Genomic DNA, 21739 nt, shown 5'->3' on the forward strand with positions numbered 1-21739 from the left:
GCTCGTCTTGTCGCCAAAGGGTTTCTCCAACGACCAGGCATTGACTATTCGGATACATTCAGTCCGGTTGTTAAGCCTGCCACGGTACGTCTTCTCTTATCGATTGCTCTTACTAATGGTTGGTGCCTTCGCCAACTCGATATAAACAATGCCTTTCTTCAAGGCAATCTCACCGATGTCGTGTATATGACGCAACCACCGGGTTTTCTTAATCCCGACACACCCACCTATGTTTGCAAGTTAACAAAAGCTATTTATGGTCTGAAGCAAGCCCCTCGAGCATGGTACACTACTCTCAAAAATTTTCTCCTAACCTCGGGTTTTCGTGGCTCTCTCTCTGACCCCTCATTGTTTTACCTTCATTCCCCAACACATACTATATTTCTTTTAGTCTATGTTGACGATATTGTTATAATCGGTTGGATGCTACGCATGTGAATGCCTTCATCAATTCGTTATCCAAAGAAGTTCTCACTTAAGGATTTGGGTAATTTATCCTATTTTTTGGGTGTTGAAGTGACTCCTAATGCCTCCGGGTTATTGCTTACCCAGTCGAAATACATTTACGATATACTTGAAAAATTTAAAATGGTGGATGCTAAGCCTTATCCCACTCCCATGGTGCCGTCACCAACTCTCACACGAACTGCTGGCTCCAAGTCTGGCGACTCCACGGAGTATCGTGCCATTATTGGCTCGCTCCAATACCTGTCCTTTACACGTCCCGACATTGCTTTTAGTGTAAACAGATTGTCTCAGTTCATGCAAGACCCGTCTGATATTCATTGGTCGGCTCTTAAACGAGTACTGCGTTATCTAAATGGCACCTGCAATGTTGGCTTACAATTGTTTCGGTCTTCTCCTCCCTGTTTACATGCCTTTTGTGATGCTGATTGGGGAGGTGACAAGGATGTCTATACTTCCACATCCGGTTATATCACGTATCTTGGTCGCAATGCCGTTTCTTGGTCTTCCAAGAAGCAACGCGCCTTAGCTTTATCTTCCACTGAAGCGGAGTTTCGGGCGGTCGCTGAAACAACCTCCGAACTCACATGGCTGCAATCTCTCCTTCAGGAGCTCCGTCTGCTTCCCACCGGTACTCCTGTCATTTACTGTGACAACTTGAGTGCCACCCATTATGCTGCAAATCCAGTTTTTCACTCCAGAATGAAACATGTTGCGTTAGCTTTTCATTTTGTTCGTGAGCGTGTTCATCAAGGCACCCTTCGCGTACAACACATTTCTGGAGATGATCAATTAGCTGATATTCTTACCAAGCCCTTGCTCCGTTATCGGCATCGATTTTTGCTCTCCAAGATTGGTCTCGCTTTCAGCTCGTCCATCTTGCGGGAGGCTGTTAAAGATATTACGTAATCTTTTGTATATCTTTCCTATTCAATGTATCTTTGTAATTATGGTATTTCTAGGGTTATTAGCTTGCTCATCAAGTAGTCTCTTTTGTATATATACTCTCATATTGTAACCATATATTTTATCAATGCAAATATCATCTACATCCAATCTTTACAGAAATTGTAGATTAAAATTTAATTGCTTTGATGTTGTTTGTAAAAATTGGATACTTTGTAGTCGCTCGAAAAAAACTTCCTTTATTAATATAGATAGATAGATAGATAGATAGATAGACAAATAGATAGATAGATATATATAGATAGATTTCATATTATTATTATAGAATGAGAAGTATTAATGTAAAAGAAATTCTATCTAAAGTTAAGTCAAATAGAATTAGAATGTGTGTTTTCCTTTTTTTTTTTTTTTTTTTTTTTTGACAATAATAAACCGATTATATTAAAGGAAGAAACTAGTACACATAGTTAGCCCGTTGCCAGGTTTACAGACCAGGAAGGATAAATTACAAACAAAGCACGGATTTCTCGGATGGAATTCCGCACACTAATTGGGACTGGCAAAGAGGTTGCCAGAACTGCAAATAGTTTACAACAAGTTACCTGAAAACAAACAGAACACAAGCCCACTGAATGGGCGTAGCGCATAGCTCTTAACAGAGCTCTAGTAGATGCGTCCAAAAATGAACTTGCCCGTACAATACTTGAGTCGGAGAAATCCAAATCGGAACTGTGGATGTAACAGGTGAAACAATTTGTTTTTGGGACATGGCGTGGTGAAACAGAGATCGAAAACACTTTCCGTGGAAGTGTTGATTGACCCAGAACATCAGCGGGTGCATCTAATCCATAAAGGGATCGCAAATGTGTAGAACGTACCTCTGAAAATCGACTATGTGAGTGCAATAGATCTTCAATAATGCGACAGGTAACCGCAGGGTCAACAATAGTTTTTCGAAAAAGCACGGAGTTGCGAGTAGTCCAGATGGCTTGAAGAACACAACTGAAGTAAAGCAGCAGCCATTTTTGATCAGATGCCAAAGTTTGACGATGAAGATATGACACGAAATTTGCAATCCAAGAGATGAAAGGAATAGATGGGTTAGCAATGGTGTTGATCCCAAGGGCAGATGCTTTCCAGATATGCTGGGCAATCACACAGGACCGAAACAAATGCTCTGCTGTTTCAGGGGAAGCCCGACATAGTGGACATACGAAGTCGACTGGCACATGATTTGAGTGTTTTCCTTATGTTGCTACAACACATAGTTTCTGCAAATAAATCTGTAGCTTCCACAACAACTTACGGAGAACTATATAAACACATTTTACCGTGTATAATTTTTACCATGCATACAATTACAATCCATTCTATATATATATATATATATATATATATATATATATATATATATATATATATATATATATATATATATATATATATATATATATATATATATATATATATATATATATATATATATATATATATAAATGGGATCAAGTGAGTCTCTTAGTATAGGTGAGTCCCATGAGTCCTAATCTAAACCATTAGATTAGAACAAAATTAAGGGCTGAGATTTATTTATTTATTTTTTTTTTTTCAGATTACGGTCCAGGTCACTTGTGGGTAGGTCGTGGCTGCCGCCTATAGTCGTGGCCTTCTATGTTTTTTTTTTTTTCAGATTGGTGGCGGTTGTTGCAGGCCAGACGACGTCACGGTGGAGGGTGTGGTGGCTGGTGGCTAGAGGTGGTGGTGGTTGTGTTAACGTTGTGGTCATGGGCCGAGTGGCTGGACGAGATGAGGGTGGTGGTTATTAATATAAAGTTTCAGCGGCATGAGTTAAAGTTACGCTTAGACGGACTAAAGTTACGCTTATATGGACTAAAGTTATGCTTTCATATGGACTAATTATACTCACCAAGGACTTATATTACATAAATTCAAATTACAATCCTAAAAAAAATGAAGATAAAGTTTTAAAAATTACGACTAAAGTTACAATTTTAAAACATTAAAGTTACCTTCATAAAATTTATAAATCACAAACATTAACTAAATTCAAATTTTTATATTAGAAATTGTCAAAAAATAATTAAAGTTTTAATTTTTAGCATTAAAGTTTCACTCGTAAAACATTAAAGTTACATTTATAAATTAAATAAATTCAAATTTTTTTTATTAAAAATTGGTTAAAAATATTAAAGTTTTGATTTTTAGTATTAAAGTTTCATTCGTAAAACATTAAAGTTTCATTTATAAATCAGTAAAATTAAATAAATTTAAATTTTTATATTAAAAATTGTCTAAAAAATTAAAGTTTCAATTTTTAGCATTAAAGTTTCACCTTAAAATATTAAAGTTATACTCAAAAATTGATTTTATATATTTAAAATCAAATTTTATAACATAAATCTAAATTTTTATTTATAAAATTATTTTAAATATTAAAGTTATAATTATAAAGAATTAAAGTTACAATCATAAATTAAAGTTTCATTTCTAAAACATTAAAGTTTCCATCTTAAAATTTTAAAATCTCAACCATCAATCTTAAAAGATCAATGGCTAAGATGAGGACTTAGTGGACTCACCATTTTAGGTGGACTCATTTGAACCCCTCTCTATATATATATACATATATATATATATATATATATATATATATATATATACATATATATATATATACATATATATATATATATAGGGGGCGGGATCCCGTATGAACTGAGTTATGGTACGAACCATACGAACTACTTATAGAAGGCTGACTTTTATTATCCACCCAGAAGGGCCATGCTCTTATAACTCACCTACGACCCAATCACTCCAACATTTATAAACCAACCATATTTTCAACCAGCTTACCACAAACAGGGGCGGATGTACTTGGTAACATGGGGTTGCTCATGTTACCCCAACTCCAAGAAATTAAATAAGGATAATTGTTTTTGCTACCCACAACAACCAATCAAATTGGTCTTCTCTAAAGAAACAAATAAAAAAATAAAAAAAGTAATAACATCTAGAGAAAGGCAGGAAGCTTTGACGTATTATTTTTATTATTATTTTATGTACTTCTCCAAAAAATCAACTATTATTCAACTTTTTATTCCCTTCTTTTTTCCCAAATCCCAAAACTCCCCTTCCATCTTATTGTTTCTTATTTTCTTACCTAGTTACCCGGCCCCAATATTTTTCAATTCTCATCAATCTCCATTGTTGATTTGTTATTGAGGCTCAAGCCTTACATACTCTATTTTGAGGTAACCATGTATTTAATTTTTATATTATGTATTGTTGTATTACAATTAATTTTGTTTGCCAATTCCTATTAATCTTAAATTTTGGTACTTATACTTAATCCTTCCTCTACTTTATATGAACTAGGCTTTATATTACGGGTAATATCGATTAAACTAAAAGATCGATAGGGAAAACCCTAGAGCGAAAATCTAGAGAGAGACAGAGAATTATGCCATCATAATTTTTCTCCATAATCGTGCTCAATTTCAATGGTAATTGCATCCAATAGCAAGAAAGTTAGCAAGCATCATAGTTCTGTGTCCTCTAGTACAACTGTTGCAATATAATCTGAAAAACTCCAAAGAATGAATGGCCCTAATGGTGAAGATGGACAGAAATCAAGATCCATTCATGATATTACTGGCATTCCAATCATCCCCGTTGATGAAATACTCGTGGAGGATGTAGAGGAAACAGATGAAGAAAAGGAGGCAGCAGAGGAAATAGATGGTGATGGAGCCTGGTTTCAGAGGCATGGGAGGAAGATCCTTCAAATTCTTGATGAGGAGCCTAAGAAACTGATGCAGCTGACTGATGATGATGCCCAAGATGAATTGGCATACTAGCAGAATGCTGTGTTTGGCTTCATTGTAGGTGCCAATCCCCCTTGGCAGATTATGGAGAGCATCCTGAAAAGAATTTGGAGTAAGTACAATATAGACAAAATATATTTTCTCCCTAATGGAGTCTTTCTAGTGCATTTTCAGACAGATGAAATGAAACAGGCAGTGTTCGGGAGTGGACACTTTTTATTCGATAACAAACCTATGATTATCAGGCCGTGGTTGCCTGATGCTGATTTAACTAAGGAAGGAGTGAAAAGTGTCCCTGCCTGGATTCGACTATCGAAACTGCCCCTAAAATTATTGGGTAAAAGCTTGCCAAAGATTGCTAATTTAGTTGAAAAATATATCAAGAGTGATGAAGCAACGGATAAAAAAACAAGACTTGGTTTTGCAAGATTTATGGTAGAATTACATTTGGGTCAGAAATTCCCTAAATCAATCAAGTTTTTGGATGAACTCAAACAAGTTGTGGTAATAAAGGTTGAATATGAATGGAAACCTAGTGTATGCTCTAAATGTTCTCGCATTGGACATGAAAAAAAAGCTGTAGGAGAGGGCAACCAGGTAAGACCTTACCAGTTAAAAAGGTTTGGAAGCCAGTCCAAAAACAAGCAGTCCTTGAGTTGAGTCCACCCAAACCTGCACAACAATCAGCAGCCATAGAAGTTAAGGAACACGGGCAGAAGATCATAAGTACAACTGTTACTACACCTGAATTCAGGCAACAGATTCAGACCAGGGGATCAATGTCCCCTGTCAGGCAGATAAAGGCACCAAGACAAGGGTAATGTCAGTACAGATAATCTATCATCTCCAACTTATAAAGAGGTGGTCAGTGGAACAAGCTCTCCTAAGACAGGCATTGACTTGAGTGGTATTGAGCCTTTCATCTTACCCCATGATTAAGTTTGGTTTTTGGAATGTCAGGGGAATAAATAGGGAGGAGAAACAAACTTTTGTGAATAATTTTCTTCTTAATAATAAAGTTGGTTTTTTTGGTCTCCTGGAGACCAAAATAAAACCTCATAATCAGAATAAAACTGTAGGTAGGGTTTTCAGAGATTAGTGTGTCTCAACTAATTCTTCTTACAATAAGGGTGGGAGGATATAGGTCTTATGTAAACCAAATATTGTTGCCATTAATTTCTTGGAATATAATGCTCAATATATTCATATGTCAGTTACAAATGTTATTACACAACAAAAGTTCTATTGCACTTTGGTTTATGCTTTTAATGAGGTATCTGACAGAGAGGATATTTGGCTTAATCTCAACAGAACTGCTGCTTCCTTGGTTGGACCATGGTCAGTAGGAGGAGATTTCAATTGTGTGACTCAATCTATTGAGAGGTTGGGGGGAAATGTTACTAATGCTGAAGCTGAACCTTTTCAAGCTTGTCTAGATGATTGTTTATTGAGTGACATGCCTGCTATAGGGGCTTTCTATACTTGGAATAACAAGAAGCCACCTGAGACAAGGGTTTGTAGTAGACTAGACAGAATGTTTATTAATCATGTATGGTCTATTCAATATCCTCAGGTTTTTTCTAACTTCTTACCTGAAGGTTTTTTTTATCATACTCCCTGTGTGGTTGGTAAGAATGAGTCTTCAACTTCTAAAAATAGATCTTTTAAATACTACAATATGTGGAGTAAAGAACCTGAGTTCAAGGAGTGTGTTTCTAGCATTTGGGAGCAATGCCTTAGGAGTACAAAGATGTATAGAGTAACTAGAAAGCTTAAGCTTCTGAAGCCTCAACTTAAGCTACTTAACATGAGCTTGTTTTCTGATGTGGAAAACAAGGTAGACTTAGCTCATAAAGAATTAATTGATATCCAAAAGAAATTCATTCACAATCCTGGGGATGAGGAGCTGGTGAGGAAAGAAATTATGGCTAATAAGGATTTTGTGTGGCTACATCAGGCTAGAATGAAGTTTTTGAAACAAAAGGCTAAGGCTCACTGGATGACAGATGGAGATGCCAATTCTTCCTATTTCCATGGTCTCCTCAAGTCCAGGAGGAATCATAATGGTATTCAACAAATCAAGGATCATAATGGATACCTTTATACTGAAGAACAAGGCATCCAGCAGGCTTTCCTAATGTACTATCAGTTGCTGTTGGGATCAAAAACTTCTAGCAATAATGTCATAGATGCAGTTGTCAAAAAGGGGAGGACTTGTTCTGAGGCCCATGTTCTTATGCTTATGCAACCTGTAACACAGGCTGAGAAAAAAAGAGGTCATGTTTCATATCCCTAATAATAAGGCCTCAGGACCTGATGGGTACTCTAGTAAATTTTTCAAGGACACTTGGGACATAATTGGGGAGGAGGTCAGTGAGGCCATCTCTGATTTTTTTCACTCTGGTTAGCTCCTCAAACAATTGAACGCCACTCTTATAACTTTAATCCCTAAAGTTTCCAGGCCTTCCACTGTGCTTCAATTTAGATCCATTGCGTGTTGTAATGTGCTCTATACATGCATTTCTAAGATTTTATGCAATAGATTGGCCCTTGTGCTCCCATATCTCATCTCCCAAACACAGGGTGGTTTTATTCATGGCAGGAGTATAATGGAAAATATCCTTATTTGTCAAGATATAATCAGAATGTATGAGAAGGATGCTATCTCCCCCAGATGCCTGATTAAAATGGATCTCCAAAAGGCATATGACACAATTGAATGGGATTTCCTTGACCAAATGTTAACTTCTCTCAAGTTTCCAGATGTTTTCAGAGGGTGGATAATGCAATGTGTCTCTACTTCTACTTACTCCATCAACCTCAATGGCAACATGTTTGGTTTTTTTTTAAGGGGCAAAGGGGCTTAAGGCAAGGGGATCCTCTTTCCCCTCTCCTTTTCACAATTTGTATGGAGTACCTCACTAGGCTTCTCAACTACATTACTGAGACTAGGAAGTTCAATTATCACCCCTTGTGCAAACCTATGAGACTCACTCACTTGATGTTTGCGGATGACCTGCTTTTATTTTGCAAAGGGAATGCAAACTCAATGATGCTGATACTTAGAACTTTTGCTACCTTTTCCAGTTCTTCAGGTTTAAAGATGAGCAAGGGGAAGTCCAATGTGTACTTTAATGGGGTTCCAGCTGGCTTAAAAAATCATATTTTGCAAGTCTCAGGCCTAATTGAAGGTAAGCTCCCTTTCAGGAACCTAGGGGTTCCTATCGAAACTACTAGGCTCACTTCTAAGGATTGTAAGCCCTTGATTGATAAAATTGTTAACAGAATAAGATCCATAGGGGCCAAGAAACTATCCTACACTGGGAGGTTAGTTTTGGTCAGATCAGTCCTTAAGACCTTCCATAATTATTGGGCTCAAATGTTTGTACTGCCTGCTGGGATTGTTAGCCACATAGAGTGTGTTTGCAGAAATTTCCTATGGGATGGTGGGTTTGACTTCATGAGATCCCCTCTAGTGGCCTGGAAAATTCTGTAAACCTAAAAAGGAAGGGGGGCTTGGGCTCAAGCAAGACTCACTTTGGAATATGGCAGCTGTAGGTAAGTTGGTTTGGTGGATTGCTACTAAATTTGATATTCTTTGGGTACGATGGGTCAATCACACCTACCTTAAAGGGACTGACTGGCATACTTGTTATCCTACCAATTACTCCTCTTGGTATTGGAGGAAAGTATGTCAGGTCAGGGTGAGATTCCAACAAGCCTATCAACAGAATATATGGGAGAATACACCTCAAAATGGATATACTATTGCAAAGGGATACGATTTCTTAAGGGAAAGAGCTACTGAGGTGTCTTGGCATACAATGGTTTGGAATAAATGGAATATACCAAAGCACAGTTTCTTGGCCTGGGTTTACCACCATGGTAATATGAATACTAATAAAAAATTATATGGGCTGGGGATATGTGCTGATGATACCTGTTATGTTTGTGGTGCAGCAACGGAGAGCGTGGATCATCTTTTCTTTGCTTGCAGTTACAGTCGAGCTGTACTTCTCCAGGTTGGTAATTGGATTGGCATCTCGTTACCAACTCAGGATATTCTTAATTGGAGACTTGCGAGATCTGGAACAAAGCTACAATTAGATATCCTAAACGCCACCATTAACGCGTGCCTCTATCATATATGGAGACAGCGGATTCTCAGTAAACATGAGCTTACCTTGATATGACCTACTCGACTTGCTTGTCTGATCATTCAGGAGATACAGCTGCAGATTCGGGGTGAGAACTGGAGGAAAAATAATCATCCTGATGTCATCTGGATTGAAAAGCTTTTAGGAGGAAGAGGTTGAGTGATGTGATCTTTTTTTGAGGACCGATGAAGACGATGAAGATTATAGTCTGAGAGTGACAAAAACTAGGGTTAGGACATATCTGTTTTGTGTTGTTTGATCTGGTTTTTGTTGTTCTTTGTTGTGGTTCTTGTTTTTGGGCCGATATAAGGTTGTGGACTTGGTGTATATGGTGGGCTGAGATATAGTGTATTATTGGCATATATCTCGGTTTCCACAATATGGCGACTATTTTTTTATATATATACTTACATTTTATCAAAAAATAAATGAATTAGGCTTTACACTTATGCTTGAAGTAGACAAGTAGTATAGTAATGTTTGTATTAATTGTTTTATGTTTAGGATTCACTCATGCTAGTTCTTAAAAATTAGGTTTTGGAATCCCTAAATTCAGAAAGTTAAATCAAATCAACCTTTTTCTTCTAATTTATAAGTAAATAATTAAATTAAATAGTTTTAATGTGGTGCTTTGTCTATTTGATTATATTTTCAAAATGAAGAGAATTAACACGACTCCTATTACGAGTTTTTTTTGCGAAAAAACAACGTAATGAAGCCGCCCAAACTCAATCTAATTCAAGACCATCTGTAGACATTTCGGAAACAACTAATGAAGAGACAATAAATTCTGGTATTCCTGATCTTGAAACTAATATTGAAGACTCGGAGGATAGTGAAATTGAAATGGAAAGTAATTCAAGTTCTACTATAGAACCAATTATAGGTAGATTAACTGAATTTGATATTGGTTCTCTTCCAAAAGATCCTGAGTTAAGGAGAAAGTTGACTGATTTGCACATTAACGATCGTGATATAATAAGAAGGGAGTATATCCGAAGAGGTCCTTGTCAACCTTGTGACTATAAATTTCCTAAAACAAAGCGTAATTCCGTCTCTTCATGGTTTGACAAGTTTAAACCTTGGCTGGAGTATAGTATCGAAAAGGATGGGGCATATTGTTTTGTATGTTGTTTATTTAAGAGTGACACTACATCTGGAAGGGAAATCTTTGTAAGTGGGGGGTTTAGAACTTGGGATAAACCCAAAGCACTAGATAAACATGTTGGTAATCACAAGAGTGCTCATAATAAACGCCATGAAGAATTTTGATGCTTTTAATAGACAAAAGTCGTCTATTGCTTGTTGCTTTGAAAACTTTACAAATGAAGTTAAAAGTGATTATCGTATTCGATTAGAAGCTTCGATTCAAGCAATGATGTACATTTGTCTACATGGTTTGGCCTCTCGTGGTCATGATGAAAGTGAGAAATCATTAAACCGAGGCAATTTTCTTGAACTTGTGAAGTTAATAGCAAAACGTGATGACAATGCGGCAAGAGTTATTTTGCAAAAGTCATCCGGAAATTGTATACTTGCCTCTCCTCCAATTCAAAAGGATATTATTACTGCTTTTGCTCAAGAGACTACCAAAAAGATAATGGAAGAGTTGAATAGTTGGTTTTTTGGCATTCTTGCTGATGAGTCAGCTGATATATCGGATAAAGAACAGATGGCTCATACGGTATGTTGATAAAATGGGAGGAGTAAAAGAAAGATTTTTAGGTATTGTACATGTAGGTGAGACGACCTCATTGACCCTTAAAGCTGCCATTGGTACATTACTTCTTGAGCACTCTCTTACTCTTTCTAGTGTTCGAGGTCAAGGTTATGATGGTGCTAGCAATATGCGTGGCTCAATTAATGGCCTTAAAACCTTAATCATAAAAGAGTCTCCATGTGCCTATTATGTCCACTGTTTTGCCCAACAACTTCAATTAACTCTTGTTACAGTGGTAAAGAAAAATGCTGATTGTGGTGTGCTTTTTTATTCACTTTCCATTTTATTAAATGTACTTGGAGGATCCTCTAAACGTAAACACATTATTCGTGAGAAACAAGTCAAACATGTTCTAAAAGAATTACAAATGGGAGAACTTGTCTCTGGAAGTGGGTTAAATCAAGAGAAAGGCTTGAGTAGGCCCGGTGATACTCGTTGGGGATCTCACTTTAAAACTATTTTGAGTGTGTTTGATCATTTTTCCACCATTATTGATGTTCTTGATTCTATTGGAGAATTTTGTGATGGCATTGAGCTTGTAAAGGTGGAGAAGTTAGCATATACTATGCAAACATTTGATTATGTCTTTATTGGACTATTGATGATCGCTATTCTTGGGATTACTAATACGTTGAGTTTAGCTTTACAAAAGAGGGAGCAAAATATTGTGAATGTTGTGGCTCTTATCGGTGTGACAAAAAGAAATTTGCAGAAGATTAGAGATGATGGGTGGGAAAATCATATGGAGAAGGTTACGTCATTTTGTCTCAAACATGAAATTCCCGTTCCTTCCATGAGTGACAGGTATGTCGTTCCGGGAAGGTACAAGCGTGGTAGGACAGAAGTGGATAATCTTCGTCATTTTCGGATTGACTTGTTTTTAAGCTTGATTGATCAAATTTTGCACGAAATTGATAGCCGATTTGATGAGGTTAGTAAAGAATTACTTATATGTATGTCTTGCTTCAATCCTAGTGATCGATTTTCTTCCTTTGACATTAGCAAGTTGGTTGAACTTGCTAAATTCTATCCTAGTGAATTTTCAAGTGCTGACTTGAAGCACTTTGAATATCAACTTGGAAATTTCTATGAAGATATAAGACATGATGATAGATTTTGGAATTTAAAGAGTCTAAATGAGCTTTCCATGATGCTTGTTGAAACGAAGAAAGATTTGGTACACTCAAAGGTGTACTTACTTCTTAAACTCGTCTTGATTCTACCTGTAGCGACGACAAGTGTGGAAAGAGCGTTTTCGGCGATGACCTATATAAAAAATAAAGTTCGTAATAGCATGAGAGATGCTTTGTTGAATAATAATTTAGTTACTTTTATCGAAAGGGATTTATTTTGTAACGTGACCGACGATGAGATTGTAAACAATTTTCAGAATATGAGAACTCGTCGGTTACGATTAGAATAGATTAATATTACTGTTAAGTTTGTAATTTGAAATTCTAAAACTTATATTGTTGTTTTTTGATACAATTGCTTTTTCGTTTATACTCTATTTTTTTCCGCTACCCCACCTTTTGAAACCTGGCTCCGCCCCTGACCACAAACCATAACCTTCCACCACCGCTAGCTGCGCCGATAACCAGCAACAGACACTAATTCTCCCTGTGACACTTTCGTCAATCATGCCATGGACGAACAACACACCAGCCTCTTTCCTTCTCTTCCTCTTTCTAGCCTCAACTTGCTGCCGCCGACAATGACAAGCAACATCACGCCGACACAATACCGGCGTATGTCCGGCGACCACGGTGGTGCTGCGCTCGTAAGCACGATGGAGTCGGGTCAGTACAACGATGGGTTCGCTTAAGATACATTGAACTCGTAAGGTTTGAACCCAAACGACCTAGATTTGACTTGATTCGGCTCGCGTTTTGGTGTGGTGCTTGACTTGGTTGCCTCCGAAGTACTGTGCATGCCGGCGTGGATATCTCATCGCCATTTGATTTCTGGTGTGGTAAAATTATGAAAAAGCTGACTTTATTATTCCAGATCTACAAAATAGAACATTTCAAAAAGGCAAGAATATTTGGTACTTCATCGAGATATTTCGGGCCGGAAACATCAATTAAATATAAGAATTCCGTCGCCAAAAAGGGGAAAGTGGTTGTTGTTGTCGGTGGGTATGGTTGTGGGCCGGAAACATTAGTTTTATGTATAGTTTACTCCGTTATTCTCATATTGGTATTTTTAATGGATGTAATAATGAAAATTAATTGCGAATGATATTCTCGTCTCCATAATGTATGGCTATTATTACAAATGTGTTAATTTGTTGAAATTACACCGTGTTTCAAGATCAATTTTTGAAGTAATTATGGTGCTAAGTAGTATGATGTTTAACAAGTGACGTTTGTTAAATATCTAGTGATGAGGGCTGTCGCAACCCTATTAAAGATAAACCCGAGGGGTCTCTAACTAATGCAGCTAGGGAAGTCGGGGTCGAATCCACAGGGAGGCTATGTTGTTATCTACTTGCTAATCTAAGTCAGTCGGTGTCACAAATGGGGGTTTAGATATGATAACTAAACTAACAGCGAAAATTAAAAGAGTCTAACAGATAAGAGAAAGGGACTAGGATGTCGGTTCATCAATGAATGCCAGATAATTGCAGCTAAGGTCACAGATCAATCACATGTATTAGTCTAAGGGAAAGTGAATACGTCCTTTCGGTCCTCTATTTGCCCTAAAATACTACTAACTTAACTTTCGCCCTCATTAGAGTATCCTAAAGAATGTAGCGGGTCTCACTCCTTCCAATCTTTCGATCTAGGTCCGGGTTTGCCAAAAATAACTAGAACAATTATGCGCATTAACCGTCTAATCCTCATTAAATGTTGCTTATAACAACAAAGACATGATACTGACAACAGATCTGTAAACCTAATTAGCAGCTATCATCAATTCATCGATTCCCCTAAATCCTAGCGAGAAATTAGCTATGCATAATGAAATTACCGAAACTAATATCAACTAAAGCAATAATTAATAATAACATAATAATAAGAGGGACGAAACGAAATAACATAAACTAAATTAACAAAGAGATTGAAGGAAGAGAAATTAAGGGAATAAGAGAATTGGAGATGCAAAGGGGTAAAGAATTAATACTAGAATTAAGAGAAGGGAAGTGAAATTACAGAGTTTAAGATCCGGAAAATAGGAGAAGAGAACTACGCAATACTATTCTACTCTAATCTACTGCCAATCGTGGAAATAAGAATGAATGCCCTCAATCGTGGAAATAAGAATGAATGCCTAAACCTAATTAGGTATCTCCTTTTTATAAGATAGATATTTATTCCTTAAATAAGATAACTAACATAATAAGTAAATAAGTTTACGCAATAAAATCTTGCGTCAGATCACAAGCTATTCGATCGAGCATATTGAAACTACTCGATCGAATAACTCCAGCAAAAATCCTCTCGATCGAGCATAAAACCTGCTCGATCGAGGAACACCATAATCCCTCTTCTAGATCGAACATAGCAGGAGTTCGATCGAGGAATCTTCAGCATAAAAAAGGTTTCCATCGAGCAATTAAGTCAGCAACGAGTTCAATCGAGTTAACTACCACTGAGTCAGTACATAGGATGTTGGCTAGCTTCCAAAACGAGTTCACGCTTCCCAAGGTAGAAGTATTCTCCCTCCAATTCCATCCATCTCCTAAATGCAAGCTATAAGGGCAGTTCCAAGCTCAGTTTTGCTCCTTCTGGGTCCATTCCTGCAATTAAAGCCAAACAAACCAAAGTAGACTATTCGGCGCATTTCGTAGCCTAAAACTACGGGAATCGCATAGAAATGCGTGCAAAATAATCACAAAGAGTTTATATAAATAGCACACATCAAACTTCCCCAAACCAAACCTTTGCTTGTCCCCAAGCAAACTATATGCAACTAAGGACCTAATGGAATGGAGTTAAGCTCAGAGCTAGCTATAAATCGTCTACTTAAACCAATTTAATGCAAATAAACTAACACTTGTAACAACAATGTCAAATGCAAACGAGTTATGAAGATGTTTATAAAAATAGCTGAACCGTCGACCTTGCAAGACCTTCAAAATTGGACTCTCATGAGTCACTCTCTCTCTCAATGAAGCAAAGGGTCAGCGTATAACTGTAAGAGAGAAAGAAAAATATAGTCGCGAACCTAAACTATGACCTACATAAACATGCATGCAATCTAATATGATAAACAATTCTAGCCACCGTACACATACATTCCATCCAATCAAGGTCCTGTCACATGCCGAATGCTTACAAAAGTTTGGAAAAGTGAGGCAATGGGTAAGAAGGGGCAAAACATTTTGGATATGTAGAGGTATAAGCCAAGCTAGTAACCTAAACAAAACCAATAATACATCATCCCGCTTCAAAACCATCAAACTTAAGCACAAATGCCTTTATTTGGCAAACAACTCACTCAACCAAAATATTAAACTCCTTATATAATAGAATTAGCAACATAGGAGTAAAATAAACTTATTTTTTTCCTTCTTTTTTTCTCTTTTTTTTCTTTTCCGTTTTTTTCTTTTTTTCGTTTTATTTTTCTTTTCGACTTTTTTTTTTCAACATTCTTCTTTTCCAAAACTACCAACTCCCAACTTTACAGTGCAAACCAAATTTGACACAATAAATGATATACCCGCAAAACAAACGCTAAACTAGCTTGGCAAGGCAGGCTAAGTTTGGATGTAGTTAAGGGTAAAAAAGGCAAATTTGGCTAATGTGGAGTTAATGGGTAACAATGAAATAAAGGGGTATGTAAGAACCTCTCCTACGTGTGACACCGGCCACTAACCCAAATGTATGCAGGCAAAAAGCAATTGAATTTCATACTTATGCAATTTAATGTTACATGTTATGCAAGGAGTAACTACTCACAATTCTACATGAACTGGTCATGGATGACACCAGTTTATTAAGCTTTAATTCCTTAGAATTTATAAGTAGGTTGCCAAAATTTCAAGTCTAGTCTATTCGTTCAGCTAATTTAAAACAAAAACTCGTAGATTATGCAAAAGACGTACTAAAAGATGTTAGTTTATGCAAGGCTTAAGCAAAATGACTAAGTGTAGTGCAATTTTATCATCGGAAACTACCATTCCGACTCAACCTATATGAATAAATAAACGTGAAGTTTTTTTATATTTCCGAATTTTATAATTTTTTTGAGATTTTGAATTTTGAAATTAAAATAAACATTGCATGCAAAAATAAAACGAGCAAACTGGAATGCAATAAAAACAATATGCTGTGACACCCCCATACTCCAAGTGCCTTACCAGGACCACTTAGGTATAAGAACGTCAACATCTCGGTTACCCGAGGCAATAATAATCATAAGACAATGAAGAAACATAATTTAAAGGCATAAACGATTTAAGCGATTACACATTCAAATCCCAAAACTGTTAACTGAAATACATCAATTCCAAAACTGTCTACTAATAAAACTGTCACAACTAAAAGACATCGTCTGACACAGCGGAAGACTCTTCTAACTGCCACATGATGACCCATCCCAGCTATCCCATATGCGTCATATCATACCTGCTCAATAACTGCTAACCACCCCCGAATAGATCACCACAGTTTTTAAAACAATTAAACGGGGTCAGTACTAATTACACGATATAAACCACAGTGAAACAAATGCCAAATAGCTCAATCAACACGTTAGTCTCCTGTCTATATAATCAATCTCCACACAACTGACTACACAATAAAGTGTGTAGTCCTGCCAGAGTACCCATCGCAACAAGTACTCCACACCGCCAGTGGGGGACCGCAGCCGTACCCACCAAATGCCCGCTCATCAACCACTGGGCGAATAACCCAAGTTTCCTTAATGTGCACATCTCTCATGTGGCGGGTTCCACAGGAGGCGAACCAAGGGTGTGAAGCCACTCCCGCAAGTGACTCCACTAAGCCAGGGACGCGCCCCGAATATCATAGACAGTTATACAACAACAACAATCAACGATATAACCAACAACCGTCACAATCACCAGAAATATAATTAATCAATAATCACAATACAACCACCACACACATCATGTAATTAATACCAAGTAGGGAAACCCTACCTAGAAAGCAACACGAAATTAGACGATCTAAGCAGCTACTCAGAATCCCTCCTCAACAAAGCCTCCTCCTATACACACATACATATAATCACTACCGTAACCACATAATCATAAAAACCCCAAAATCCCCAAATTAGGGTTTAACCAACATTAACCAAATGATATAAAAATGATATATAGAACTTACCCACGACGCAAGGATCATAATGGTATAAAGAACAATGAAAACCGACACCTCAAGCTCCGGGATTTGCTAATAATGCGATGAGATGAAGCAACGTAACTTAGATCTTCTCCTTTTTGTGCTTTTAGGTTTGTAAAAGTGTTTTAGGAAAAAGATGACGAAACATTATATATTAATCCGCATTATTAACAAGCCCGTCGAAAATCACCCGATAACCGACTTACTCGATCGAGTAAGTCACTTACTCGATCGAGTGACCCTTACTCGATCGAGTGCCAGGCTTACTCGATCGAGTAGCCTACAGGCAGACTACTGTTTTGCGTAAAAACCAACTTACTCGACAGAGTAAGCCCCACTCGATAGAGTGCCCTAAGACTCATGAAACCGTAGTATTACAGTCTTCCCTCCTTAAAAAGAACTTCGTCCTCGAAGTTCAAACCACCACCAAAACAAAGGCACACTAACATCCTCCCGACACAACAACATGAACAAAACTCAACATAAAACTCCAAAACATACTTTCCAAACCAACACAACCCGACTCAAAACAACTCTATGTGACTCAAAATCAACATAAAACATGTAAAAACTCTATGCGACCATCTTCTACCTCCTAAAAGAAATAAGGTTACGTCCCCGTAACCATACATACCTGATAAAAAAGAGACGGATACCGCTCTTTCATAGTCTCTTCCGCCTCTTATGTAGCCTCCTAAACCTCATGGTTAGACCAAAGAACCTTAAGCAACACTGTCTCACCATGTCTAGTTTTCCTAACCTTTCGATCAAGAATCTGTTTAGGCACCTCAAGATAAGACAAGGACTCATCCAGGTCTATGTTCTCTACCTCTAACACATGTGACGGATCACTAATATACTTCCGCAGCCGAGACACATGAAACACATTATGTACCCTATCCAAAGCAGACGGTAAAGCCAACCGATAAGCAACCTCACCCACACGGTCTAAGATCTCATACGGTCCTATGAACTTCTGGCTCAACTTCCCTTTCTTACCAAATCTCATGACCCCACGCATAGGAGACACTTTCAAAAGAACCTTGTCCCCAACCTGAAACTCTATATCCCGTCGATGTAGATCAGCATAACTCTTTTGTCGATCCTAGGCCGCTCTCATCCTCTGTCTGATCAGCTTAATCTGTTCCACCATCTCATGTACCATCGCTGATCCTAAAACCACTGCCTCAGCACTTTCGTCCCAACAAATCGGACTCCTACATCTCCTCCCATATAGAGCCTCAAATGGCACCATGCCAATACTGGTGTGATAGCTGTTATTGTAAGAAAACTCAAACAGATCTAACCTCTGTTCCCAGCTACCAAGAAAATCCATAACACAAGCTCGCAACATATCCTCTTGAGTCTTGATGGTCCTCTCCGTCTGGCCATCTGTCGCAGGATGAAATGTTGTACTCATCTTTAAGGTAGTTCCCAAAGACTCCTACAACTCTTTCCAAAATCGTGAGATGTATCTCGAATCTCTATCAGATACTATGTCCTTAGGCACCCCATGCAGTCGAACCACGTTCTTCCGATAAGCCATAGCTAACTGTGTCTTAGTCCATGTATCTTTCATTGGCACAAAATGAGCTGACTTGGTCAGTCGATCCACTATAACGCATATCATGTTATTACCCTGGCGACTCTTTGGTAAACCCACGATAAAATCCATAGAAATGGACTCCCACTTCCACTCAGGTACCTCAAGAGACTGAATCTTACCTTGTGGTCATCGTTGCTCCCCGTTCACTCTCTAACATGTCAAACAATGAGCCACGAACTCAGCTGTTTCTTTCCTCATCCTAGGCCACCAACAAGTCTTCTTCAAATCTTTGTATAGATTGTCACCGCCTGGATGTACCGAGTATGGTGTGCAATGAGCCTTTGTCATGATCATCTTTTTCAACTCTTCATCATTAGGGACACACCACCTCCCATCAAATATCATACTACCATCTGTATGAATAGAGAATCTAGACACTGTTCCTTTCTCTACTCCAGCTCTCCACTCCACAATCTTGGGATCCAACGCCTATTTACTGCGAATTTCCTCATAAACGTCTGGCTGCATTGTCAAATCTCCCATAGCTTCCCTTTTCTGGATCATATGTATCCCGAACTTCCCCACCTCATCTCTCAATCTCATCAAAGATATAGTTGTGCATAAGGAATGCACACTCTTCCTGCTCAAAGCATCTATAACCACATTGTCTTTCCCTTCATGGTATATAATATCCATGTCATAATCCCCAATCAACTCCATCCACCTCCTTTGTCTCATGTTCAACTCCTTTTGAGTGAAGATGTACTTGAGACTCTTGTGATCAGAAAATACCTTAAAGGTCGTCCCATATAGATAATGCCTCCAAATCTTAAGAGCAAACACAAATGCACCCAACTCTAGATCATGTGTAGGGTAGTTCTTCTTATACGGCTTCAATTGCCTAGAAGCATAGGCAATCACTTTCCCATTCTGCATCAGCACATAACCCAACCCATTCTTTAAGGCACCTGTATACACCTCAAAGTTCTCACTCCCTTCAGGCAATGCCAAGATTGGAGCTGTGGTCAAACGCTTCTTTAATGTTTGGAACACCGTCTCACAACTGTCATCCCAACGAAACCTGTTCTCTTTCCTCATCAAAGTTGTCATAGGTCTAGCTATTTTGGAGAAATCTTTCACGAACCGTCGATAATATCCTGCTAAACCCAATAAACCCCTGATCTCAGCCACGTTCTTTGGTTCTTCCCACTTGGTAACTGCTTCAATCTTCGCAGGATCTACATCTACCCCTTTCTTTGAAATCACATGCCCCAGAAAAGGAACCTCCTCTAACCAGAACTTACACTTGGACAACTTGCCATACAACTCATGATCTCGCAAGGTCTACAACACAATCTTCAAATGCTCCTCATGCTCCTCTTTAGTCTTATAAAAGACAAAGATGTCATCTATAAAAACCACCACAAACTTATCTAAGAACTGACTGAAGACCCGGTTCATCAAATCCATAAACACAGCAGGTGCATTAGATAACCCAAACAGCATCACCACATACTCATAATGACCATACCTCGACGTGAAAGCCGTCTTTGGTATATCCTCTTCCCTAATCTTCACCTGATTATATCCCGACCTCAAATCAATCTTAGAAATGACTGCTGCACCGCTCAACTGATCAAACAAATCATCTATCCTTGACAAAGGATACTTGTTCTTTACTGTCACTCTGTTCAGCTCCCTATAATCGATGCACAACCTCAAGCTCCCATCTTTCTTCTTCACAAACAAAACTGGTGTTCCCCACGGTGATACACTAGGTCTAATGTATCCCTTCTCAATAAAATCATCCAACTGCTTCCTTAACTCTTCTAATTCCGTAGGACCCATACGATACGGTGCCTTAGAGATTGGCCCCGTCCCCGGTTTCAGCTCAACACTGAAATCTATCTCCCTCTTCGGTGGTAACCCTGGAATCTCCTCTGGAAAGACATCTGGAAACTCTCCCACCAATGGTATCTGCTCAACTGTCGGACTCTCCACTCTATGATCCCTCATATGGCACAAGATCAATGGACATCCCTTCCTCAGATAGGACTTCAAGGTCACTGCTGCAATCAACTTAACTTTGGGTTTGACAACAAACCCATGATAAGACACACTAATCCCCTTAGGACCTCTCAAAGAAACTCTCTTTTGATGGAAATCTATCTTAGCCTTGTACTTTCCCAACCAATCCATCCCGACTATCATCTCAAAACCATCTAAAGGAAACTCCAACAAGTCTACAGGTAGATCAACTTGCCCAACTATCATGGACACACCTCTATACAACCTCCCACAAGATACAGACTCACCCGAAGGTATACAAACTTCCTCTCTTACAGAATCATACTCACTCAAACCCAACCTTTTAACATGACTCGATGATACAAACGACTGTGACGCTCCCGAATCAAACAAAGCAAAGGTATAAACTCCATTAACAAGAAATATACCGGTGATAACGTGAGCATCATCCTCAGCTGCTTTCTTCTCCATCATAAACAAACCACCATCGGTCTTCTTCCCACCTCCACAGGCGAGTACTAGGTAGTCGGTTTAGCACCCAACCCCTGGTTGTTATTGGTGTTTGTAGCCGGTTTCTGATAAGAATTACCACTATTGCGGTTAGCCCCACCGTTGTTGCTCTCACCTCCTCTGTTGTTCAATGACCCAACCGGCCTGTTACTAGCATAACTCTGTGTAGGACCCTGTGAGAAACTCCCCTGTGACGGCCTCTGGAAACTCCCACTCATTGCGCTGGTGCACTCATGTCTCTTGTGGCCTAC

General features: G+C 38.3%; 2 protein-coding genes across 2 annotated transcripts; both read left to right on the top strand.

Annotated features, from left to right (window-relative positions):
- The first annotated feature begins 6423 nt into the window (after positions 1-6423).
- Positions 6424-7512, top strand: LOC141632760 (uncharacterized). The gene has a single exon (XM_074445275.1). The coding sequence runs from the start codon at positions 6424-6426 to the stop codon at positions 7510-7512; it is 1089 nt and encodes a 362-aa protein (XP_074301376.1).
- A 3558-nt stretch (positions 7513-11070) lies between these two features.
- On the top strand, positions 11071-12516 carry LOC141632761 (uncharacterized). Its single transcript, XM_074445276.1, has one exon. The coding sequence runs from the start codon at positions 11071-11073 to the stop codon at positions 12514-12516; it is 1446 nt and encodes a 481-aa protein (XP_074301377.1).
- The last annotated feature ends 9223 nt before the right edge of the window (positions 12517-21739 follow it).

Source organism: Silene latifolia, chromosome Y, assembly GCF_048544455.1.
Source record: "Silene latifolia isolate original U9 population chromosome Y, ASM4854445v1, whole genome shotgun sequence".
Classification (NCBI taxonomy): domain Eukaryota; kingdom Viridiplantae; phylum Streptophyta; class Magnoliopsida; order Caryophyllales; family Caryophyllaceae; genus Silene; species Silene latifolia.

Coding starts and splice junctions, on each gene's coding strand:
- LOC141632760 (XM_074445275.1), top strand. CDS start 6,424: ATGTCAGTTACAAATGTTATTACACAACAAAAGTTCTATTGCACTTTG.
- LOC141632761 (XM_074445276.1), top strand. CDS start 11,071: ATGGGAGGAGTAAAAGAAAGATTTTTAGGTATTGTACATGTAGGTGAG.